Here is a 26,892-nt window from a genome sequence, read left to right as displayed (position 1 = left end):
CACAGACATCCCTCCCAAGGGACCCAGGAAGAGAGCCAAGCGTGGTGTTCTCTTATCAGAAGAATATACACCAAACTATAGTAGCAAACACCTCCACAACGACCAGCAGAAAAGGAAGAAACTCTCCTATTTGTTTCTACCCTTTTTGCTAGCAGGAATGTAGCCACCATACTTAAACAGATTTTTTAAGTCCCTCCTACTCTTGCTCCAGCTTCCCCTTGCCAGAGCCACCTGCCCCTCCCTGTGCTCCCTTCCCCTTTCTCTCCAGCCTTCTGGTTCTGGTTCGCTTGTTACTTCCCTCCCAGCTTCTCTCCTGGAGAGAGTTGTGTCCCAGCTGCCTTAGGAGGGAGAGCTGGAGGCTAGAGGGAGAAATTGGCCAGAGGCGAACTGGACAGATTGGATCTGGGCAAGAAGGAACAGAACGAGTCTTGCTCTGTGTCTCTGCCTCTCTGTCTGTCTCTCTGTGTTTGTCTCTGTCTCTGTCTCTGTCTCTAACACACACACACACACACCACGTCCTCTGAGAACACACACACACACACACACACACACACACACACACACACACACACTCACACACACACACACCACGTCCTCTGAGAACTCAGCTGGCTGCGACCGCTCACACCCCGCCCAGGCGCGCGTCCCAGCCGGTGGAGCGCAGATCCAGATCCCCAGCGCGGCCACTTGGCCCGGTGTTCCCGAGCCTCAGGTGGCGCAGGAGGGAGAGTCCGTGAGTGACAACCCGGCTGCGCACGCCAAGACCTTCAGCCCGCCGGTCCTCGAGGGGAGCGGAGCGGGCGCGTCTCTTGCCACTCAGAGCCCACCTGCCGGCCCTCCAGGGCCCGGCTCCAGCTGTGCCCTGGTCCAGGCGCCTGCTCCGCAGCTGGAGCGCCACCCAGGCTCTGCCTCCGTCCCTTGTGCCTCTGGAGCACCCCAGGCGACCCGAAAAATCGCGGCGCGACAGCGGGAGCTCGCAATGGCCAGAGCACACGGGTTGCTGTGTCTGTGGCTAGGTTGCTTCTGCCTGAACCTGGCACAGGGACAGAGATTGAGCCTCCATCTCCCTGAGCTCCGGGGAACTGGGACAGGCGACCGAACGACAGGTGGTGACCCGAGCCCGGATCTGCCGCGGCACGACAAGGTGTCCGAGCATATGCTGTGGCTCTACGACAGGTACAGCGGCAGCACCAGGGTCCAGGACACCCGGACACTCGGCTCGCAGCCCCTGGGTCCCCAGCCCCTGCGCGGTGGCAACACAGTCCGCAGCTTCCGAGCCTCAGCCGCAGGTGAGTGTCGGGAGGTGGGGAGCCCTTCCCGCCCCGGAGTGCAGAGGGCAGCCCCTCCCGCCTTGCCACCCTGTCCTGGGACCTCTCTGGCGCGCTGCCTTCCGGTTCCCACTGCCCTTTCGGAATTCTCCAGCAGCGTTCTGGACGAGCCCAGTTTAAGCCGTTCTGAGACTGGAAAGTGCGAGAGAAGATCTGGGATGGTAGTTGGTGGGGTTCAGTTAGAGGTGTAGCGAAGGAAGAGGCCAGGGGACAACACTGAAGCAGACTAGCTCTTTCCCGGGCACCCCTACGGAGATCTTATGCTGGTGATTTAAAAACTGCTCAGCGGAAATTCCTTCCGACAGGCTGTGGCTGCGTTTATACTGAAATGGATGCCATTTTATGCCAACGTAGGGCCCGGAGAGAAATATGCACTCAACAGGCACTTCCCCAGACACAGCACTCTTAACTCAGCGACCTTTGTGTTGTCATATCTGACACTTTCTTCTTGATAGTCCCCTAGTGGCAAACACACAAACAAAACCAGGTGCGTGAGTGTTTAGATTATTTCTAACCCATCTGGGCAAATAAGTCTTTTGTGGTCCAAGCTGGGAAGAACCGGGGATGGGAAGAGGCCGCCCGGTGGAGAGAAGGTGGAGAGAAAACCTTTTAGTATCGGGGATGAAAATCTTATCTTCAACATTTTCAACACAGATCATTGAGACCGAAATTCATGGCTTAATGCCACCCCAGCCCTAGTGCTGAAGTGAAGGATTTACTCCAACAGCCTGAGGGCAAATTTCCTGGACACTCACTGTTTATCTTCTCTGGGGACACACTGGGGGTTGGGTGTCCTACCTTCACGATTAAGGAATAGGTGATTGCAAAGTCTGCCTTTCAGGAGAGAATGTTCAAGGAAAGAAGCTGTGTCTCCACTGCTCTGTCAATTTTTTCCAATTTACTGGATGGCTTTCCCCCCAACTTCACTAGTTAGGACCCCTGGCAAAGGGGAGGTTACCCATCAAGGAAAGCCCTTGCTTGTTACTGTGAACTCACTCTGCAACTCAGAGGCATGATGACAGCTACACTAAATGTGAGTTATGCTTTTAACACAGAACTCTTTAGTTAGTCGCTGAGCTAAGTCAGACTTTCTTCACAGACCCATGGGCAGGACCCGTAAAGAGCTGTCCTCTACTGAGCACACAGAAACCTCTATCTTGCCTGATGCATAGCATCCTAGCCACTTACAGAGGCTACCTTGACAGCTGACCACAGCAGTGACCCCTCTGTTTATATTAATGCATCATCCAGGGCAGAGCTCAGCAAAAGAGCAGTGTGGGGCTAAAAAGGTCTGGAAGGAAGCTGGTGGGTGGGCAAAGCAGTGGACAATAAGGAAGACACCCAGATCTCTCTGGCTGTGATATAGCTGAGACACCCAAGTGACAAATTTCTTTTTGTATCAACAAGTTTTATTTTTTAGTGTGTGTCACAATGTTTGAAGGTAAAACTTGCTTTTCTACCATTCACACACATTGTTTAGACGGAGTACATCATAGGTAAGAACTTAATCACATCTCTGGCTTTCACTCATTCCACCCACTATAATTCCAATGTCCATTATCAGCCTCACCGTAGTCTTATACCATCAAATGATAAACTCCGTTACAGAGGCCAGACACTCCTTTAAGTGATGGATTGAAACTTGGTACATGTATACAAGTCTGTGTGCCCTGATAAGAAAGTAATCCCTTTACTGTCCTACAAACTGTTGTAATGACTTAATCATCAAATGTAGACACTGTGTGTGTGTGTGTGTGTGTGTGTGTGTGTGTGTGTGTGTGTGTGTAAGTGTCATGTTAGCTCCCATTGGAGACTCCTGGAGAGGTGGTTCATATTGGACTCCTTCCAGAATGTTTGGTTACTCCCACAGTGACAAGATCTTGTTATAAGACCTTGAGGCCTTGATGTGAAACTCCAGGATGGAAGTTGCTAGAGTGTTCATGTGTTTCTCTCCCTTCATCACTATCAGTATCCCAACACACACTTCACTTGGTGTTGATGTAGGCAAAATACACTGTCTGTGTCAATAAATTATATTTGTTTTTCCAGCACAACATGCTTAAGTTCCACAACATATGTGTCTCCTTCTCCCTTAGATATTACAGACCTTATGGAAGGCCGTGTGTCTGTGCTCTGTATATACCAGGCACTTCTAGCACTTGTTCAGGCTGAGTTATAGCCTTAGAGAGCCATTTGCTCCTTGGAACATGCCTGATTACAATTATTTATTGTTCTTACCCTGGAATAACTGAAATGTAGCTGATTACTTCTTACTTAAACTATTACTTGATAGTGGGTGGCATGGATCCTAAACACACTTTGTGCTAACCCTTTCTCCTCTCTCAACTCCAGGAAGTTGATGTGCCAAAGTCATGAGATTGGTGTCTTGTAAGCTTTTCTTTTGAAATGTAAAGATGGGTTTTTGTTGTTTCCTTTGTAAAAGGTGATTCACAAAATTGTGGCTCACAAAGAAGTCCAATCTGCTAGAAACACATCATCTGGAGGGAAGACAGATGCTGTGAGATTAACTATTATTTAAAAATTGGTTTAAATTTGTCTTCAGCCACTATGGGATAACACAATACTTTATGTAATTTTCTCCTGTCCTGATCCTTCATAGGATACAATTTATACACTTTATTTCCATAGTCACTTGATCTTACTTTCTCAGTAGTAACTTCTCTAGGAAAAGCAATAGAAGCTTACTTATTAAAAAACCATCACTACTTATGGCAATCAACTTTAAAAAGCTCACATTCCAGTGGATGTGTATCACTTCAAGAAAATTATACTTGCCCTCATGAATAGAAGAAGCTAAGTTTGAAGTATCGCAGACTCACAAGTAAACATTTTGGCTTAGTGGAGAAGGACAGGGAGATTCTTACCTAATGTGAATGGAAATCTTTCAATGTAAAGAACTGTGACTGTGGCATTTTTTTCTGAAGTGCAATGCTAACCTATAAGGCTGTAGGAAGGTAGATATATGGTTCAGGCCTGAATAATCATCACTTGACTAGAAGCCAGTGCCCTGAAGGATACATGAACTAGTGGGAAAGGGCCATTTTTTGCTATGTTCCATGGCAAGAGAATATAATGACGTTATTATGATATAGTAATCAAGATTCCCGGCACCTAGAAGCAAGACTTGAAACTATAGAGTCCTTGGATCATATGATGTTTTTATTTAAGAGACAATAGTACATCTGGAGAAGAAGGAGCTGGGATACACAGCTGCTTTGAATTATACGAGACTTTGAATACATGATAGCCTCTAATGAAGTTTTACTGTAATAGGCAAGACAGCTTTACAATTCCTGACATTTAAAAATCTATAATACCACAAATTCTTGATTATTCATGCTGGGTGAAAGAAAAGGGGGAATGAATTACATTTTTTTTTAAAAAAAAATTCAAATGTAGCTTTGTGATGTAGTTCTAAGCACTCTAAGACCCTGAAAGACCATGAAGGTCAATGTGAAAAACTCCTAAGCAGATAATTCACACAAGAAGGTGATTTACTCAATTTTAGGCACTAAAAATGCATACATCATAAGGAATTGAGAGGGATACATACATTGCCTGAGCCATGGAAGCTCTTAAGTGCTTGTTAGTTTGGTTCAAATATTTTAATCAGATAGAGATATGAAGGCCAAATATACTTCTAGATTTTTTTTGCATTATAAACTTTTGTATTAGGAAGACAAATTGAAGGAATCAAGTCCTTTATTGGAAGCAGAAATGGGCTTCGTAACATATTTGCTGAACAAATTTTCAGTATTATTTCAACCCTATTCTTTCTAGTAGCCTGATCTTATTTTGTGAAGGAAAATTTCACAGAAAGAGGTTTCTGGAAAGTATTGCATAAAATGGGGTACTGGGGTCAAACAAGTTAGAAAGAATGATCAGTGTGGAACAGCCCTTTAATGGTGGTATCCCCTCCTAAGAGCTAATTTTCTCCTTTGTCCACAAGAGAACCTTCTGAGAATTGTGGCCCTAGGACATCTAGTTGGGAAAACATTGGTTCTAAAGCACCCGCAAAAGATCTGCAAAATTCAGAGACTGGCTCACTGTAAATGACTTGTGCTCTCACTTCCCAGCAGTACACTCTGGGGACAAATGATTACATCGTCACTTTTGGGACTTAGGTCCATTTGGCACTGTCCTGTCTTCTTGTTTCCAGGTTGTAAACTCCTCTGAGTATTACCATAAAGTCTCTCTGTTTTTGCATTTTATTTTCTCCACTTCTATAGGGAGTTAGTCTTCCATTGTTTTCTTCTCTGTGGTTGATACTCATTGTTTTACAGTAGGCATAATAGCAGGAAAAGAAAAGTGGGGAAATTCAGTAGTGGAAATACACATCATTTCATTGGGTCAGCATTCAGACCTTGATGAGAAAAATATTTACTCAAGGCTTCTATCAGTATTTATGTCCAGTATTTTCTGTGTTTAACAGATATACTGAAGCCATACATACCAGGAATCCCTGTGACAGTTGTTGAACAGTTATGATCTAATCATGTTTCTGAGCTGTATTATGGGGAAGAACTTTTATAGCCAAATTTCGATGATTTTTCCCATTTGTTGATTTTGCATATCCTGATAATTAGTCTCTTCGTCATTTTATTGTGGTGGTGGTGGTAGTAAAAGAAAGTTTGAATTCTTACTGTTAAGAATTTGAGAGCGAGAGAGAGCTTGTATGACAGAGAGAGAGAGAGAGAGAGAGAGAGAGAGAGAGAGAGAGAGAGAGAGAGATCTAGGTGGCCTTAGAAGCCAGATGAGAGTGTCAAATTCCTTGGATCTGAGAAGATAGATAGCCATCTGCTAAGCTTCTTTTGAAGTCTCCACCATGAAAAAAACATAACACAAAAGAGACAAGAAATAGAATAATAGCCCGCATTTCAGAGAGTGTTTGTCATCTTGGGATTCTGAACACTCTGAGGCAACCTACCAGCAGTGGCCCTCAGGGCTCAAAAATGCCCACATGGCAGGTAAAGGCATGGCCTGGCGCTCCATTCCCACATCTTGCTTCAGAATGTCCAGTGTAGGCTAAAGAATCTTGGCAATTTCCATGCCCCACAACATAGACTAGCCAGCTTCAAGAAATCAATTAAGAAACATTGCAACCCGGCTTTGCTAAGCCACCAAGGACTGGGCAGAACTAGTCACCTGTTGAAAGTGGGATTAGAATAGCATGGATTGTACGGCAAGATGAGTTTTCTATGTTGACATCAGACATCATCCTGCAATACCCTGTGGTTTTGCAAACACGTGCTCACTCCCAACATTTGAGATAGGTTTATGTTTTTAGGTAAACATTAATGAAAAATACTAAGAATAATCCACATTTCTAAATTTGTTTTGTGTCTTCACATTGACTTTTTCAATTGAGTGTCACTCTTTGTTCTGTGAGACAGACTCAAGTTTGGTTTAACCAGTTTCATAGATAATAAATGAAGACTAGCAGTTTTAGATGAACTAGCAGTATGGCCAAGATTGGAACTGAAGTCTAATCCTTAGGCTCAGTCAACAGAGAATTAAAACTTTTCTCTCTTTCTCTCTCTCTCTCTCTCTCTCTCTCTCTCTCTCTCTCTCTCTCTCTCTCTCTGAAAATCATTTAGCTTACTGGGTAGTGGTGGCACAAGAGTTTTTAAACCCAGCATGCAGGAGGAAGAAGTAGATGGATCTGAGTTCGAAGTCAGCCTGATCTACAAAGCAAGTTGTAAGACAGCCAGGGCTACACAGAGAAACCCTGTGTCAAAATAAAAATATAAACAAAGAGAAAGGAAAGCATAACCATTTAGTCAACTAATGCCTGAGTTCAGCAGCTACACTCAGTTCAGTCTTCACATTAACTCATGGAACCAGGCTAAAAGTTCTGTGGTAGAAAAAACAAACATTATACCACACTCTAGTTGCTTAAAATAAGAGGAGTGAACAAAAAGAAAATCTTGAAATTCTAAATTACTGGCTGCAATTAGAATGTAAAGGAACATTTGCCAGTACCTTTCTTAGTAAAATAAAAAGAAATAGCTGGGGCTAGTAATACAGGGCGGCAGTTGTGCCCAGGCACTGTAATTGATAGCATTCCCACTCTAGCCAAGGCACTGTGGCTACTGTAGTGGGTGATGATGGCTGCTGTAGACAACAGAAGAAACACCCGAAAACGAGGTAGGTTGCAGGAGGATTCAAGAAGCATACCATGCCCTCTTAATTCATGCCCCCACATGATACTATCTTAGAAAAATGGAATCTCTACCTTTAAAAAGAACCATTTTTGCCCCTGTAGAGCCTTTTAAAGACGTGATACATCAAAATTACAAGCCTTTTTCTCACACTTTCTGGGGGTTTTCAGCATAATGGGTTTGTTCCGTTGAGAAGAGCCCTGGGGTTTCCATGGTTAGCCTGTGAAAGGCACGGTTTCTCTCACTTTGCCCTAACAATTTAGAGGACCTGACACAGTTGGTCATATGGTTTGAACTCAGCAAACATTTCAGTAGAATTTAATATGATGTTATGAGAAAAGAAAGTAACAAAATTATCAACCAAGAACACTACCTTAAAAAAGTAAATTGGCTTTAAAATAATTTCCAGTGCTTTGTGTTATCATCACCATAGAAAGCAATAATATTCTACTTCATAAAAATAGCCGCCTTAATAATTCCTCTTTTCAAATTCACAAGAAGGGAACTACAAAGAGTCCTCTCATTCAGGAATGGTTTCATTTGGGGAATTAGAAGTTACTTTCCATCTTTGTGTTAGATAGGAAACACTCTTGAACTTGGTAAATATAATGGTTGCTTATTTAACAAATTGAACACATGATCTTCAGTATAGGTGTTCTAGATTGTAAAAGTAAGCAATGGCATCCAAGTAGTCACAGCACCTGTCTGACCCCTGGGAGTTCAAGGTCTAGGGATGCCCTTGGGTGGAAGCTCTGTGCACATAAACCACGACTGAGCACTTTTCTATTCTAGAAAAACATATATTATCTCATCTTTGGCTGATGTTTTGCTCTGGACATAGTGGATAGCTGTTTTGGGATCCCACAAAACTTAATCATTTGACTGAGACTTCCAAACAACATAAAATGCTGTGACTTGGATTTGATTCCAGAGTCTCTGTCTGAAAGTAGGAAGCAGCCTGGAGAAGTGCCACTAGCAAGTGACATCTGTACACCACCCCCACCTTTACCCCAGCCCCCCAGACACTGGGCCTTTCTAGCAACTCAACTTCCTCTGGAGAAAGAAACAGGGAGTGGGTGTGGAAACCTGTGCTTAATTACATATTTTCAGTATGATTGAAATATTCTCCCTGCTATCTAGGGATTTAACTAATCATCAGGATTTCATTTAGTCTATTTGTTTTAAAATCAGACTTTGCATAGAAAGATTTCCATTGGATCTGCTAATTCCCTTTGAAATTGTTCTGTGTGGGTCAGCATGAAGGTAAACTGCCTTTGCCTTGCCTACATTACTATCTCAGCTAGTTACAGAGGGTGAATGAACAGATAAAGGCCAAAATGGTTCTGAGACCACTAAGTTGGAACCTAATTACAAACTGGAGTCCACTCCCTAAGCTCAATTTTTTAGTTTTGTTTCTCAGACAAAAACAGGAATATATCTCCCACTTTTATTTAATGATCAAATCCCTTAGAAAGATCAATACAGGTTAACGGGCAACCAGAGCAACCAGAGTTCCCCTCCGAACAGTTGCTAACTAGCCAGCTAATTTCTGTGCCCTTTCATTTTGTAGTAAGTGTACAAAATTGGTGTGTTCACTTTACAAAACAAATTAAAAAGCACTTACTGAATTCAGCTGGAGGGTCAGAAAAATACAGTGCAAAACAAGGCCCTGTCATGAAGAAGCTCCCTGTGTTAGGAAGGAGTCGTCCTGCAAAGAAGTGATCACAGAGGCAGGGGTCTAGCCAAGGGAGTGGCTGCTCAAGACAAGCTTACCTCCCAGCCAGCCAGAGCTGGTGCTTTCAAGGAAAAGAAAATCTCAGCACCAACAAACCAGCTCAGTGGTAGAGCTTGCCTAACTTGCTCGAGACCGTTCAGTCTCCAGCACAGAAACCCACCTTCCAAACCACCAGACATGGGGATCTCACAAAGAAGTCAGAACACAAGGTAGTCATTGGCAACACTGACCCAAGTGCATCAGACACAGTCCCAGCAAGGACAATTGAACTTGTGCTGAGATGCCACCAAACAGTATGAAAATAGCACCACCTATTGGTAGCTGTATTTTTCTCAAAAAAAAAAAAAAAAAAAAAAAAAAAAAAAAGCCACCACTTAGAGAAAATCTAGAAACAAACCTGCTGTATTTTACAAGATTGCTAGGAAGTTTCTGGTTCCTGCATACCATAATACCATATATGATGTTTCTCAGTTACATTGTTGTGTTGTGACTTATATTATCCCAAATCTGGCCCCAATTCAGCTATGACTTTTAGATTCCAGTCTCGCCTATCATTGAAAGACACACCATGACCATTCTGAAGCCTCCCTCATATACAAACGCAATTCTAGGGGCTGGAGAGATGGTCGGAGACTAGAAGTGCATCCTGCTATTGGTTGGGATAGGCATTTGCTTCCTGGCACCTGTCCCCCATCAGGGGCCTCACAGACACCTGTAGTTATAGGTCCAGGGAGGTCTGATGCCTCTTAAATAATGTGGTCATGACTCTTCACCAAAGAAGCTTGTCTCTACAGTGAACAAAGACCATTACTGAACCACAACTACATACAAGGAAGAGAACAATTGAGTCGTGGAGATTCCAGCTCCAGTGGGTTCATCTTAGCACAGTTCTTGCATCCATCACTCAGGGGACATTGTGGGAAAGGAGGAAGAAGGCTCATATGAATCAGAATGCCAGGAAGTCTTCTGTTAAGACTGCTCCAATTAGAAGTAGCTGCACAAACAAGATCTAATAAGAACAGCATCAATATATATGCTAACACTGAAGGGGGAACATCCCATCCCTAGACAAAGAGCTACAGGTAACTAATAACTGCTGAGAGGGGGGATTAACCTCTACCATGGACTCAGAAAGTTGTATTTGTATATTGATAAGTGTGTGAGTGTGTGTGTGTGTGAGATAGAGAGAAAGAGAGATTATAGTCAAAGCAGTCTATCAATCTGACAGTTGGTGGTATTTTAGTTAGGGTTACTTCAACAAGGCCACACGTCCCATTAGTACCACTCCCTTTGGGGTCATTTTCTTTCAAATCACCACATTCCACCCCTGGTCCCCAAAGGCTTTTAGCCATATCATAATGTAAAAATGCATTCACTCCAACTTCAAAAGTTCCCATAGTCTATCACAGTCTCAACAATGCTAAAGTCCAAAGTTCAAAGTCTCTTCTGATGTACATGCAATCTCTTAGCTATAATCCCCTATAAAATCAAAATCAAAAAGCAGATCAGATACCTCCAACATATAATAGTACTGGATCTACATTACCATTCCAAAACAAAGAGAAGAGAGCATAGTGAGGAAATACCGGACCAAAGCAAGACGGAAACCAGCTGAGCAAACTCCAAACGATGTACCTCCATGTCTGATGTCAAAGAACTCTTTTAGATCTCCATTCCTCTCAGCTTTGTTGACTGCAACACACTTCTTTCTCATGGCATGGTTCATTCCCTGTTAGCAGCTCTCCCTGTCAAGGATCCCATGACTCTGGCATCTTCAACATCTTGGGGTGTCCAAGAAAATCCAGGCTTCACTTCACAGCTTCACACAATGGCCATCCCTAGGACTCTATTCAGGATCACTCCTGACACATGCCTGGCCTCAGTAGCTTTCCTTAGTTACAGAAGGAGATTTCATTGCCTCTTCCTTCTATTCTTAACTCTAGAACCATGTGGAGTTAAGTTCTGCTGCTTTCTGGGGCTGGAACATGGTCCACTTGTTCAATTATATCTTCACCAACTTTCTGTTTTTGATGGTTAGACCAGACAGCCCTCATACTCAAAGATCTGCCAGCCTCTGCCTCCCAAGGGCTGGGATTAAAGGTATGCGCAACCACACCTGCGCCATCACACCTGTCTTTAAGCTTTTCTTTAACTCCTTTTCACAAGTTGGAAACTTAGCTCTGTGGGATCATTCCCTGAGGTCATCACTCCCTTTATTCCATTTCTTAATATGTTAATCTCCTTGAACACAGGATGTAGCTCTATTCCACTTCCTGGTACCCCCTTTCTCAATCTGTATGTTTTGTATTTTTTATTTGCTCAGCTTTCTCATTTTCATTATAAATCAGAATCAGAGCTAACACTAATAACCACAGACAAAGTCTATACTAAGCTATTTCGAGATTTTTCTCTGCCAGCAGAATTAATCCAAGACCCTTCAATTTAGACTCAGGCAGACTATTCAGACAAGGGCAAAAAGTGGCCATATTCTTCACCAAAATATCACATGCTAGACCACATGCTAATATTTTTCTCCTCTCAGCCTCAGCTCCACTGTCTTCCATGCTCCTACTAGCAGGGCCCATTAAGCAATGCTTAAAGCATTCTACTGCTTTCGTAACCCACAGTACCAAAGTTCAAATTCCTCCAAACAAAAGTATAGTCGGGCCCAACACAGCAGAACCCCAGTTCCCTAGTTTCCGTCTCAGTTGGGGTTTCCATTGCTGTGAAGAGACACCATAACCACAGCAACTTTTAGAAAGGAAGACATTTAATTGGGGTGGCTGGCAAAGTTTCATAGGTTTAGTCCATTACCTTTGTGGGGATCATGGTGGCATACAGGAAGACATGGTGTTGTAGAAAGAGCTACTACATGCTGATACACAGACAGTAAGAAGTAGACTGAATGTCACATTGAAGGAAGCTTGAACAAAAGAGACCTCAAAGCCCTCCCCAGCAGTGACACACTTCCTCCAACAAGGCCACACCTACTTTGACAAAGCCACGCCTCCTAATAGTGACATTCTCTCTGGGGGCCATTTTCTTTCAAATCACCACAGTTACGATTGCTGTGATGAAACACCATGAGAAAAGCAACTTGGGAAGGAAAGGGTTTACTTGCCTTACATTTTCACAGCAATGTTGGTCATCAAGGAAGTCAGGACAGTAGTTCAAATGGCAAGAACCTGGAAGCAGAAGCAAACACAGAGGTTATGGACAGGTGCTGCTTACTGGCTTTATTATGGAACTTAGGGCCACCAGACCACAGATGGCACCATCCACAGTGGTGCCAACCCCCACATCAATCGCTAATTAAGAGAATCCCCTACAGGGTTATGTGCAGCCTGATCTTATGGAGACATTTTCTTAATTAAGGTTCCTTCCTCTCAAGTAACACTATCTTGTCTAAATGTACATAGACTGTGCAGCACAAGAAGACATGAAAAGACTTAGAAGGAGGGACATGAAAGGGATTGGAGAAAGTAAGGGAAAGGGGGAAGTGATATGACATAATTATATTTTATTATAACACATATTTTAATTGAGAGATGCCTCTGTGGTTAAGAACTCTGGGTTATCTTCCAGGAAGAAGACACTGGTGTCTTAATGGGAAAATGGGGGGAGAAGGCAATGTGACAGGATTCTGAGAGTTAATTGACATTGAAGATTGGAGCTGGGGAAGAGGCTAAATGATAGACAGTTGCAAGGCAAAAAGAAATGTGCTTGAAAGAATGAAATATTCAAAGATGAGATGTAGAGTTTACCAAGTGAGACAGCGCCCCCCCTCATCCTTTGGAGTTCAGCTATTACCCACCAGTGTACTTGTGGGCAACCTTTGATTGCCATGGACTTGAAATGGGGTGCCTTCTCTTCCTTGCATTTTAAAATGCCCCTCAGCCATGTGGTGTTTGGGTAAAAGTATACGTTGTGGTGACTGGGATGAATTAAGGGCAGAGCCCCTGAACAGCCCTGATGCTATGGCTTTGTTATAAAGGTCTGTAAGATATTATCCCAGTGTCATGGATTACACAAATGTGCACAAATGGCAGTTTCCTCCTTTTGCTTCACACAATGTTAAAAATGAGTAAAATGTGTTTCCCATTGCACTTCCCCCATGCTTGGGGACTTGATGAACTCATTTTAAGTTTCCACGTCTTTATAAAAATGTTTTGTTTTTACTAAAACGTGTTTTTGATCAAGAACATAATTTCACAGTTGCATGTGCATTTCTGAAATAAGTATGTATATGGAACAAGTGCATGGAGGCGGGCTCTCTGGGACAAATCCCAGGGTCTGGATTCTTCAGGTCCAACCTCAGCCTAGCTAGAACTCAGTAGATGATTCTGAAAGAACTGGTTTTTTCCTTTCCTAACAAGGTTCCTGCTCTTTCTATTGCTAATAGACTTAATATGACTTAAAAATTTCAATAATTTTTCTTGAACTATATAAGTTTGGATTTTGAATTTATGGAATGCTGAGGTTCAGACAAGCTGAACAACAATACCATGATCTTACATTTTTAAAGGTGTAGCTCATTTATTCAGACACAGTACCCAAATACTAAGATCTTACTTGCAAAGTAAGTATACATACTTATTATAATTCTTATAATAATGTATTTCTTACAATGATTTACAATGATCTGGGCTCAGATCACAACAGTATTTTGCATTTACATTGAAGAAACACTAGAACTTTTATAAACATTGTGCATACCTCATTAATTCTGATGACCCAAGAGATACACATTTTAGCCAAAGACTAGATTGGTGGTCTATTCACACATCCATACAAACATTCTGATGGAAAAGTAGGAATTGTAAGGTAGGCAAGGAACTCAATCAGTGTGGCAATAACAGAAAGAGCTGAGGTAGGTGAGATGTCTCAGCTCATCTTGAGGGTACTGCTGTGAGCTTCAGCTTTCCACGGAGAAGAACTAGGATACAATGCCAAGGGTAGGTCTCAGTAAGCAGTCCTGGACAAATTGTGGTCTGACTGTTCTTTGTCTCGAGTCTGATTCTTCAAGTGACTCTGTATGAGTCCTTATCACTTGAAGAGACAATGTGGTCCCCAAGATGATATTTCCTATAGGGGTATAGAGGCAGCTTCAGCTTCCATGGTGACATAATCATTCCATTTTAATGATAACCCCATCATTGGTCAAATTTGCCTTTAAAGCTTCCCTGTGCCTGGAACTCAAAGTGGCTGCAGGTCTGGGATACCAAATGGAGACCTGAAAGCCCCTCTCAGAGGAGAGGTTCAGAAAGAGGCACTATAAAAGCTGACTGTGAAATACTTTGGCTTCTCTTGTCTCTGTGCCTTCATATTGGAAGGAAGACAAGGCTAGGCACTTTGGGGGTTTAGTCATCTTGCACCACCAGATTTCAGGCATTCCTTCAGCCAGTTACAAGTCTGATCCAGCTGGTTAGGAATCTGATCCAGAATGAAGGAGAGAAATACAAAATGAATGCAAAGAGGCCAGGCTTTCATGCTGCTGCTTTCAGTGGCCTTGTGACCCAACAGGAGTCCACGTCCTTTGTTAAAAGCAGTTCTAGAGTGTCTGTTGTATGAGTCTTTCTATTTTATGAATGAGGGCATTAGCCCTTCCAGAGTTACAAAGTTAATAAGTGACTGAATCTGTAATTAAATCCAGGTCAAATTCTCAGCCCAGTGCTTGCACCAGAAGGGTGGATAAACATTTCACAGAGGCAGCTGTGGTGAGGTGCAGAGTTTGTAGACACAGGTCTTAGAATTCTCCAGAGTTCAAACATCACCTGCACTAAGTGTGCCTATAGCACCACTAAGTGCACTAGGGTGCTATAATTCCCATGTTTATGGTGCTTCAACAAAGAGCAAACTAGTGAAGCTGACTGATCTTTGCTGTAGCCTTTCTTTAGAATCCACTCCTGTCAGCCCAGAGTGTTTTCCCCAATAGAAACCCTCAATAGCGAGAGAGGCTGCACAATTTTTATTCTGTGTTGTTTACCTCTTTTAAAAAGTTGTTTCTTTTGAGACTATAATATAATGACATAATTTGCCCCTTCCCTTTCCTCCCCCCAAACATTCCCACACACCCCTCCTTGCTCTTCCTCATGAAAGTGAAATTCACATAACTTAAAAGGATCCATTTTAAAGTGAATGGATGATACAGTGGCAGGCAATTATATGTCAAAATGCCACACTATTGCAAACTCTGACATGTTTGGAAATATTTCCATCAACTGGAAGTAAAGCCTCAGAACTGTTATTTAGTTTCTTCTCATTCCAAGCTGATTCTAACCACCCAGTGAACCCCTCTGCTCCTATCTCTGGAGTTATCTAGTTTAGATTGCCTAATGCAAATGAGATTAAACAGTAAGTGAGCTTATATACCTGTTTTTTTTTTCTTGCATAACTTTCAAGGTTCATTCCTATTTTAACACAATAACAGTATTCTGTCTTATAGATACACTACAAGTTGTTTATCTGTTCATTGGCTGATGATCATCCAGGCTATTATTACCTTTGTTTACTGTGAATACACTTACTTGCTCACCTGTCTGCAGTTTCTGAGAAAATGCTTTATCATATATTAATTTCCTGATTCCATTTCCTTTTTTTTTTTTTTTTTTTTTTTTGAGTAAATGCCAAATTCTTTTCCACAGCAGCTGAACCAATGTGTATCTACCCTAATAAGTTGAAGGCGTTCCAGTTTCTCCTTGCAAACTTTCTTGTATTTGAGGCTTTTTGTTGATGTCTGTGACAGCCACACCACTATAGCATGTGTCACATCACTGAGGTTTTAACTTCTACTTTCCTAGAGACTGACAATTTTCAACATGTTTTTAGATTTTATCAGCCACTTGTATATCATTTTTAGAGATTGATCTACTCAAGTCCTTTGCTCATATTGGCATGTCTGTTATTGAATCAAAGCTGCCACTTATGTGTTGTATTCTGGCTACTAAAGTTTTAGATACATGGATTGCTGATTGCTTATCAAATTCTGTACATCGTCCTTTCATTTTTCTTGGTACTTACCTTTGATGCACAAACATTTAACTCAGATAAAGTCAATTTTATTTATAACTTTTATTTGTTGATATACTTTTCCTTGAATGCATGTGGTGACATATGCATGAAGCTGTTACCAACTCTAAAATCATGAGGATTTATCCCTATGTTTTCTTCCTCTAAGGATTTTAAGGCTTTAGCTGTTATATTTAGAGCACTGATTTATTTTGAGTTGAATATTGAATAGTGTATAAAATAATAGTAGTTCCTGTTTACTTTAGTTTCTCCCTTTGTTTTTCTTTCCTAGGAACTCTTCAAAGACAGGGGTTGCACACTTTTAACCTGACTTCTTTAACTAAGTCTGAGAACATTTTGTCAGCCACACTGTATTTCTGTATTGGAGAAATAGTGAACATCAGCTTCAGCTGTCCAGTATCCCAAGGATGCTCCCATCACACACAGAGACAACACATCCAGATCGATCTCTCTGCATGGATCCTCAAATCCAACCAAAGTCAGCCCCTGGGTCACCTGTCAGTAGATGTGGTCAAAACTTATCAAGACAGCTTGGCCTGGCTATCAAAAGATATCACACAGCTCCTAAGGAAGGCCAAGCAAAATGAGGAGTTGCTCATAGGATTTAACATTACTTCCAGAGTACATGAGCTGCCCAAGAGGGTGCTGCTTTTTCCAGAGCCTTACATCTTGGTATATGCCAATGATGCAGCCATTTCTGAGCCAGAAAGTGTGGTATCTAGCTTACAGAGGCACAGAGATATCTCAGAAGGAACGGTTCCCAAATTGGATAGTCATATCAGAGCTGCCCTTTCTGTTGAAAGGAGGAAGAAGCGCTCCACTGGAATCTTGCTGCCTCTGCAGAACAATGAGCTACCTGGAGCAGAATATCAATACAAAGAGGACGACGGAGTGTGGGAGCAGAAAAAGCCTTACAAGACCCTTCAGACTCAGCCTCCTGAAAAGAGCAAGAACAAGAAGAAACAGAGGAAGGGACCTCATCAGAAGGGCCAGACACTGCAGTTTGATGAACAGACTCTGAAGAAGGCAAGACGAAAGCAATGGATTGAACCTCGAAATTGTGCCAGGAGGTACCTCAAAGTGGACTTTGCTGATATTGGCTGGAGCGAATGGATTATCTCTCCCAAGTCATTTGATGCTTATTATTGCTCCGGAGCTTGCCAGTTCCCCATGCCAAAGGTAGCCACTGTCCTTTACCTTGTACTTGCTTTGTTTTTGCATGGGGTAGAAGAACACACTGAATGTGTGTTTCCATTTAAGAAACTCTATACAGAACCTTATTTATAACATTCTAAAGTATAGCATAATGGGCAATGTGGTTATGCTTGGGATTTCTTTGATGGTTTTTAAAAGTAATATGAGGTATGAAGGTTATGAAAACCACATGTATAAAATATGCATTTTTTGTTTCTAAACATGGTGCATATCCAGCTATGTGGTCACTTGTGAATATACACCTGTCCACAGTAAGCAAGCACCAGATGGCAGAAGCTGATCTCTGAGTGGTATTAAAGGGATGAATATTGTGGGAGCAAAAAAAGAAGGAACAATGGGTCTGTTGCCCTGGTGTAAAGCATTTTTGGATAAAGTTTCTCAAGAGGTGAATGGTCAAGATCGGTTTGGCTAGGTGAACAGGCCTGAAACACATGTTTTTATTTGCTTGAAAACGGGGGGAGGGGGGGAAGGAGGAGAGAATAAAAGCAAAGAAAAACAGGATGCAATGACAATGACTTCTCCCAAGGTCCATCTTAACCTGTCAGAAATTACCCTTGTTTACTTCCAAAACATGGGGGCTGCATTTTATCACATAAGCATGCTTTTAGAATTTTTTTCAACTCCAATGTCTGTCTCCCCAAGCAAGACCAAAGGGCCATTCTCTTTGTGCTGGAGTATAAATAGTACACACTACAGTAAAAAATTAGCCATATCCTCCCCAGCATCAGGTTTAGCTCAGGGCCTTGCTTTCTATCTCAGCTAACACAGCTTACATCTCTATACCACATACTTAAAGATGACTAAATGGACAGAATTCAGAAGAGGAATTGAAGGGGGCTTTTAATAAAATCGGAATCATTTTTGGGGGAGGGGGTTAGTTTGTTGGGTCTTTGTTTTTGTTTTTCGATGCTGCCTAAAAATAGAGAAAATCTTCCTTTGCCTCTTAGACTACTGATTTCGGCTTATGGGTCTTTATAATGCTATTTTATGTTCTGTATTAGTCGCTGATTGGCCTACACATCAAAGGGGCTGAAGACACAAGGGCAGGTCAGTCTCAAGGCCAGCAACCTATCTGAAATATTGTTTTTCTTGTTAGTTATTTCAGAAAGATGAGCTTTGTACATCTCCTACAAAGTTGTCATTCCAGAGAGTTTTGCAATTCTCTATTTTAAGAATTCAACCTGAAGTAAGGGTTATGAATTTGGGGCTGTATCAAGAGCCCTGTCTTATCTCATGATTCATAAAGGACCTTCATTGTTGAGGCAAAATGTGTCCAACTGGGCTGATGTTTAGCATCGTGGGAATAGTAAAGATGGTAAATGGAAAAAGCAGAGAGGTGTCCTATTTTACAGTGTGGCTTGCCTTGTGACATTGAGAAATAGGGATGTAATTCAAAGCTGAATCTAAGTTCAGAGTAACTGATTCGGGGTAGGACTTAGTGTTTGCCCAAATAACCCCTCTCACTTCCATTAGCTATATTTTCTTCTGGGTAGCTTGGTGAGATTTTTCTTCTGTTCCTTCATTACTTCGACCTTCAGTCTCCAGAAAAGATACAAATGTAGATGCTTAATCCCTTTGCTTTCTATCCATGAACTCTAGAGGACTCGGTTTCCACCTCTCCATAGCTTCTCCCCACTTGTGCCCTCTCAACTTCCTTCTACTTCTGGTCGCTGTTTATAAATCCACTCTCTTTAGAAGAAACTGAAAAGAACTCTAATTTGAAAGTCACCCTGGAAGAAGTTAGTAAACACAGTGGAGAATTTCAGGAGAAGCATCTACATAATTAAACCACCATACTTGGTCATGGCAGGAATCTTAAAGCCTTTAAACTGCTTGGAATCTCGTGATTACATGGGGTTTGATACAGTGCACATGCGGTAGAAACTACAGGGGTTGCTGCACCTCTAACAAGGCCTCAGCTGCCGTTGCCACCGATGCTGCTGATTCACAAAATGTTTTCTGTGACAGCAGATTAACAGTTTCCTTGGGCTTGAGTTTTGGTTCCCCCACTAAGTAACAATGGCCTTTTAGATAAATCAATAAAATGTTCTACATGCAGAAAATAGCAAAAATGACAGGACGTGCACAACAAACACAATGACAAAACGAGATAGCAGAGCAACCGTGCGCTCTCCACCTGATTGGCAACAGACAGAATGGAAGGGAAGCGGTGTCTACGGAAATGCTGTGCAGGGAGAGCAAGCACGCAAAAGGAAAGCCATGAGGCAAGAAGGCTTGGTAAACGTTTCTAGTCATTTTTCAAACATCACAAAACTGAAGATGTGATCTTCCCTCTGAGTTCAGCAGCTGTAAGCTCTTCCAGTGAAGTTCTTTTCCGGGGAGAAGGGAATGACGAGGAAATCTGTGGCAGGAACTGGACTCATCAGAATATTTGTTGAAACTTGGAATGGCATCAAAGCTCCAGGGACACATAACAGACATCCGTGTGGAGGTCTTTTCTCTGAGGTTGCCATTCCCTTTCGCTAAGTCGAGTGGGAGTTTAGCATCTCCTTGTGTGGAAGTGCTGCTTAACTTTGCACGTGTGCTGGGGGTTCCCTTTAAGCACTCAGGACCCTGTATCTTTCAGTCAACTAGTAACAAAGGAGGAGGAGGACTGGAAATACAGGGAAAGGGAGGAGGTAATTAATATGCACTGCTGTTAGCACAGTGTCTGGTGTGGCATCCAGAATGAGATATTTAAATAAAAATACAGTCTGACCAGTAAAGGAAAATGAAGGTCTCTCATCAAATCAGTACAGCACATGTGGGCTGGCTGACGTGCCAAGGAACTTTCAGACTTTAGATATATATTTTGCCTCAGAGGAACGCTCTCCCAGGCCAGACTCCTCTGTTGGGCCTCATGGTTTTGGCCTCCTGGGTGAAAGCCTGGCCTATATGGCCGAGCGCTTCGTCTGCAAAAGTTGACAACCTGCTCTATAATTCAGAACAGCTGTGTTCTGCCTTTCCCAAATTCCAGGCTTTGCCCTTTCAATGATTCCAATTAGATACTTTCTGGGCCATCACACCCATGTGGGCTGGACTGGAAGAGCGTGGAGCAAAACCTCGTGGCCCAGGTCAAGAATGAAGGTTCTCAGCTGATGACATATTCTCCCCTTCCAATGCGTCTGTAATCAAATCTAAGCAGAGGACACCGTCCCCCAGCTTGGCAGGTGCAAGCCTGGCCACAGAAGGTTTCATTCACAGACACAACAGTTCGGGGTTTTTTGTTTTGTTTTGTTTTTTTAATTCTGATTCCTGGCTTTTAGAGCCAATCTGTTCTCCCAGAGAGAGACTCTTGGAATGGTGCCATACGATGAAAAATACCCAGATAGCCAGAGCCAAGTTCTGTGCCTCTGCCTCCCTCACCACCTCAGCCACGATGGAAAACAGAGATCTCCAATGAAAATGATTGAGCCATTGTTCCTGACAGAGATCCAAGAAACCAACAAGGATTAGAGGAATGAAGTTATTTCTGCAAGGAATTGTGCAAAAGCTAGGAATAGCAGAGATATAGAGTTAGGCAACAAATAATTGAAATACTTTGAATGGAGTGTTCCATATAAAGAGATTCACATTTAATTAATCCAAAATGATAGACTCTTAAAGAACTCTCTAGCTCTTCTGGGTCTAATCTCAGCCATGAAGATGAACACTATATGCACGGAATCTCAATAAAATTCAGCTGATTTGCACCTGAATCGATGTGGAAGGTGCACACTCTACAGAGAGTGATGAATGCACACGGATGGAGCACAGATTCACACTTGTGACTGGCACCAGCTCTAAGCATGAAAGAGAGAGTCATGAGAAACATGATCCTAGCTCAAAAACAAAACATCTTGCTGGCAGCGTGCTTCGCAACAGCAAATGACCGCATGGATTATTTGTGCATGATGTGACCATTTCTGGTAATGGTAGCTCCATCAGAGGATTCCACAGCTAGGAAAAAGGGGATACTCCCTAGTCATCTGAGAGGTCCCTGATACAAAGCACCACCCCAGAATCAAGGGCTTGGGCCTGATTCTGATGAACCCACTAGAGACTATTCATATACTCAGTTCTGACTTGGATTTAAAAAAAAAAAAAGGACAAGAATTTTCCCTAGGAAACACCCACAAATATTTTCCATATCTACACCAAGTCACTTGCACAGGATCTTTTTTTTTTTTTGTTGATAGAATTCATTTCTCATAAATGGGTAAAATGAAGGGTATGCTATTTCTTCTAAGTATTTTAGTCATTTAGCAACATTGTTCCAGTGTCTAGATATGCATTCTAAGAGCTGGGGGAGTCAGTGCATAGACATAGTAATGGCTCAAGTACTATAATTAAGGCCATCCACACTGTGTGATATGTAGGCATTAAACATTAACCATAGAGAATTATATCACAAAGCCTGGTTTTAACTGCCCCTGAGGCTCTAACAACAAACTGTTTGAAAGGCTGAGTCTTCCACGTAGCTTTCAATCAATAATAGAAAATGTGGATTAGACAAAGGTTACCTATGAAAATCAGTAATAGTAACACAGTGGCTAGCAGTGGTTGTTCACTGGAGTGTTTCAACATCGATGGCAATTCCAGACATGTGGGAGCCATTGTGACATTCTTTATATACACTTGCATGCTCTTTTGATCTCTACATTTTTCTAATAATTTTCATTCAGTAAACACATTTTAATATAGAGCAAACAATATGTAAGGAACTAATATTGGGGCTTTTTAAAACTTAAGAGGAGAATACCTTGTTCTGTAATCAATTAGGGCTTATTAACCATTTAATTAACTAACTAAAGCCATTTTAAAAGTATTCTTCAAATCAATAGGAAGCAAGAATAAACACAGCACTGTGAAGTGTACTGTATGGATTCTTCTTCTTGAAATTAGAAGATGATGGAATGACTCAGATAACATCTCCATTCCTTTGTCAGCACACATCTTCTCTTAAACTTGTTTTAATTTTTTTTTCTTACAGTACATTAGCTTTCTGCATTACTTCTCCTTTGCCCTGGTTGCATCTTTGGCCTTCTAACTTTTCCCATTTTTCCATTCTGGTGTTCTTTAAAGGTCAAGAATTAAAGTTCCAATTCATGGATACTGAAGCCCCTGAGTCAAAAGCAATATGAGAGTTTTAGTTGAAATGATATTGTTCATCTTTGGGAAATTGCCCTCCTTTTGTTGTTTGGTTTGCTTTTGGTTTGGTTTTTGTTTTGCGTTGATATAGTGTCTCAGGTATCCCTGGGGTGACCTTCAGCTATCTGTGCAGTTAAGGCTGGCCTGGAACTCTTTATCTTTCTGCCTTCAAGAGTCAGGGTTGCAAGGAGGCAGCACCATGCTCAGCTGTTTGTTTGTTGTTTCTGTTTTATTGAAAGGTACTAACCATCACATGGTGGGCAAATATTCTACTGAGCCAAAACCTGAGTTCTCAAATTTCTGTTTCTAAATGTGTTTAATTTCATTCACTTAAGAAAAAAATACTAGGACAGTTGAAGTATCGCCAGACATTTTGGCTTCTCTAATAGTGTCCTCCTGACCACTCTGGGCTTGACTTGATCAAACTCCTGACACCCATGTGAAAACCTTAGACCCTATATCTTATTCCCAGAGGACATGGCCCACCTTAGACCACCAAGCCACCCAGTTTAAGCTGCCTATGGAGCAACAGTGACCCCCAGTGGTCAATGGTATGATCTTGCCAATCCCAATTTCTGTTCTGAACTGAATAATTGTGTAATATGAACTTTTACTGACTACAAAATAAACAAGTAGGCTGTATCCCACCTAACTTTATTTTAATAAGCGAATAAATGTCACTTTATTGTTGGTGATGGTTATCTCTGTTAGTGTTTTCTCTGGAGTTCTTTAAAGGTCCATAGAAGGTCAAGGAAATTTTTTTGTCATTGTAATAAAAACATAAAGAATACATTAATTCCATGCTTTGGGGTTAAGTTGTTTCCAATTAAATGATTTCTGCTAACAGAACTGAGTTCAAAGTTTCACTGTACTATTTACCAGCTGTTTGACTTCAGACAAGTCATTTAACTTCCCGAGTCTTTGCAAAACTCTAACCAATTTGTTGTGAAGATTAAAGGCACCACCTACAAAATTCCCGGAGCATAGCATGCACTTTATAGATGATCCATCCTAGGAGGTAGAGGAGTCTGGGCTGAACATTCAATGATGTGGGTTTTGTTTTGTTTTGTTTTTTTACTGAACTGTTCAAACAAATCCATTTTATGTGATGAGGTCTGTGGCGGGGGAGGGGAGGCAGCAGTTTCACCTAACATGTAGCTCTTATTTCTCGTTCCAGTCTTTGAAGCCATCAAACCATGCGACCATTCAGAGTATAGTGAGAGCAGTGGGGGTCGTCTCTGGAATTCCTGAGCCTTGCTGTGTGCCAGAAAAGATGTCCTCACTCAGCATCTTATTCTTTGATGAAAACAAGAATGTGGTGCTTAAGGTGTACCCTAACATGACCGTGGACTCCTGTGCTTGTAGATAACCCAGCAGAGAATGAATTCAAGTGTTCAATTCAATCATTAGTTGGGTTTTATGGACTATTTCCTTCTTCCTTTCTGTTTTTATTTTTGCAGTGGCAATGCATTTTGTCCCAAAAGATCTTTTATAGCATAAAGAGAATGAACAAATAGAGTGAAGATTTCCACCAAGAAAAACAGAACTGTATTTTCTTCTAAATGTAACTAAAAGTAAGATTTTAGTGAATGTGGACATCTATTTTTTTTTAATCACATAAGAAAAGCTATTACTCAAACTGTTTTTAGGAGTGTTGGAGAACTTGTTGACTTATTTTTTATTGGGCTTTAAAACTAAATGGGAGATAGCAGCAATAACATCATTTGTCTCTACTCATCTAATGACTAAAGGGACCTAGATAGGAATCTTGTGGTTTTATTAGATTTCTTGCCTTAGATTCTCAAGCAATTCTGAGACTTGTTTACCCTTGATTTTTGTCCACAATTATGGTGTGAGCTGAGTTAGTGTGTGATGAGTGCTAGTGTGTGTATATGTGTGCTGGGCACCTGTACCTTTGTTAAAAAAAATTTTTTTAATGTGGTTCTATGGCTCTATCCTCATGGGATTCCTTTTTTCCCTCCAATATCATATTCTAATGAGACCCATCCACTGATGAACCAAAAGAGTATGCCAAGAGTGATGCTTGACCCAGCTGTCTGGTTGGATGTCCTCTTTTCATTGAGTTCCAGAAAAAGAAAATTAGGAATTCCATTTTTTGAAAACCCAGATGTAGCTCTCCAGTACCTCCTTTTTAAACATGCAATTTCATCTGCTCTAAGCTAATTTCAGAAGTACTTCCTGAAGTTATTAGCTCTCTAGTCCTCTTGCTATTATAATCTTCATGTAATGTTGTCCATAAATTGACTAATTAATATTTCATTTTAGTTAGTGGCTGACATGCTAAAACCAGCACACATTGAGCTTTGACATTTTCTTAGCAATGGAAATGGAGGTCTTCGTACATGGTAACATGTACTAAGTTGGGGGTACAATATGGCATACAAGGAAAAAACTGACTGCTAAAAATATTTTAGTAGTGGAGGCTAAAGTAAAATGACTGACACTTTAATTAATAAGGCTTTATTTAATGGAATATTTTTTTAAAAAGTGTCTATTTTGCAATGAGTTAGGTAAAAAGTTTCTGTACAGTGTCCCCATAAGATTTTGAGAACTCCCTATGCAATATTAATATTGATGGGGGAAAGTATTACAATTTAAAATGTTGTTTCCTAGATAAAACCTGCTTGTCCCATCTCAGTTCTGTCTCCCTTCCCAACTCATTCTTCCTCTCTTCCCTCTCAAACACTGCCCCATCCAGTCTTCCAGGCACACACACACACACACACACACACACACACACACAGAGAGAGAGAGAGAGAGAGAGAGAGACAGAGACAGAAACAGAGACAGAGACAGAGACAGACAATAAAAGAGAAAACAATTATTATATTTTTTTCAACAAAAAGTTACAAAAATACCACAGGGTTAGTCTTATGTTGACCATTTATTCCTGGGCTCAGGGTCTACCCCTGAAGTGTGGTTAATATGTCCAGGGACACTCCATTGGAGAAAACTAATTTTCCCTTTTCAAGCGAGTCGTTTGCAGACAGCTTCTTGGTTAGAGGTAGGAGCCTATGTCTACCACCCCCTCTTACAGCTGGGATCCCATCTGGCTTGAATCTATGCATTCTCTTCCTGATAACTGTTTTCTGGAATTCCGGGTAAGGGATTACCTATATCCATGCAGTATTTTAAGAATTCTTCATTGTAACCTGTGTAAATATTATATAATTCTCAGAATCTGATGCTGTAAAAACTGGAAGATTGAATGCCTTAGACCTCAGGATTGCAGTATTCCAGATTAAATTTTATGCTCACCTAGCTCTGTATCAACTGATGATCATTTATCCATTAATATAGTGTTCTACTATTTCTGTATAAAAGTCTTATTACCCATTTAATATTTCATAGACAACTGTGAGTAATACTATCATCAGTCTGACTTATGCAATGTTTATGTAACTACATTATTCAGTTAATCTTGAAGCTCTAAATTTTCTCTGTGCTACCAATGTCTGAACATGTTGAATCAAGGCTGGGTTAGAGAAATAGCTACACATACCTGATATGTAAGGATGAATAAGCAGCTAAGTAAGAAATATTGGGTAAGACTGATTTCTCAGTATTTTAGTGTAGCTTATAAGGGATTAAATGGTCACCTTTTTCTAAAAAAAAAAAAAAAAGCTTTCCCTTCAACTTTTCACATTAATTCCTGTAAATGTTTTAGTTGAAAGTTTAATGCTTGTACAGTCAATAGCAATTTAAATATATATTATATGTATATGGAAAAAGTTTAAAGATGCTTTTAATTTATTTAATGACTGTTGCCTTTCTATATTGGTAATTATTTTTTTCCTTACAAGGTGAGAAAAACATCTTAAAAAAAAAAAAAAAAAAGCTATAGTTCCTAGCTAGGACATGACGTTAGGTTTTTGTCAAGTCCATTTCAAGAGTGTCACAGAGTAAATGTGACAGACACTTCACTACTGACGTATTAAGCTTTGCTGATCTTGTATCATCTTCCTCCAGTAATGAAAAACTTTCATTCTATATTACAAAAATAAAAACAGCTTAATTGAACATGTCCCTATTCGATTCTCTTTCCTGGGAAGGGCACTATTTCAGAAACATTTCTCACTGTGCTACATCTGAAAAGAGCAAAGAAGCTGAGACACAAAGTTAAATCTTTCAAAACAATAAAAGCTTTTAATGAACAGAGCATCCCAAACTTCCGATCAACAAAACACCATGCGCATCTTAGATCACCAGAGAGGCTCACACAGAGGGGGTATCTCAAGCCTTTGCAAGTGGG

At 41.2% G+C, this 26,892-nt stretch overlaps 1 protein-coding gene across 1 annotated transcript; it reads left to right on the top strand.

Annotated features, from left to right (window-relative positions):
- Positions 1–532: 532 nt before the first annotated feature.
- Bmp3 (bone morphogenetic protein 3) lies at positions 533–26,660 on the top strand. Its single transcript, XM_051198191.1, has 3 exons — positions 533–1,289; positions 16,546–17,453; positions 23,797–26,660. Exons 1-3 carry the CDS (start codon positions 980–982, stop codon positions 23,986–23,988), a joined length of 1,410 nt encoding a protein of 469 aa, XP_051054148.1. The 5' UTR covers positions 533–979; the 3' UTR covers positions 23,989–26,660.
- Positions 26,661–26,892: the final 232 nt, after the last annotated feature.

The sequence above is a fragment of the Phodopus roborovskii genome, unplaced genomic scaffold (assembly GCF_943737965.1).
Source record: "Phodopus roborovskii unplaced genomic scaffold, PHOROB, whole genome shotgun sequence".
Taxonomy (NCBI): Eukaryota; Metazoa; Chordata; class Mammalia; order Rodentia; family Cricetidae; genus Phodopus; species Phodopus roborovskii.
The sequence above is the reverse complement of the archived record's forward strand: the minus strand, read 5'-3'. Positions and strand labels throughout refer to the sequence as shown.

Excerpts from the sequence above, each read along its gene's own strand:
- Bmp3 (XM_051198191.1), top strand. The coding sequence starts at position 980 with ATGGCCAGAGCACACGGGTTGCTGTGTCTGTGGCTAGGTTGCTTCTGC. Across the intron at positions 1,290-16,545 it reads CTTCCGAGCCTCAGCCGCAG|GAACTCTTCAAAGACAGGGG; the intron begins GTGAGTGTCGGG and ends TTTCTTTCCTAG. Across the intron at positions 17,454-23,796 it reads GCCAGTTCCCCATGCCAAAG|TCTTTGAAGCCATCAAACCA; the intron begins GTAGCCACTGTC and ends TTCTCGTTCCAG.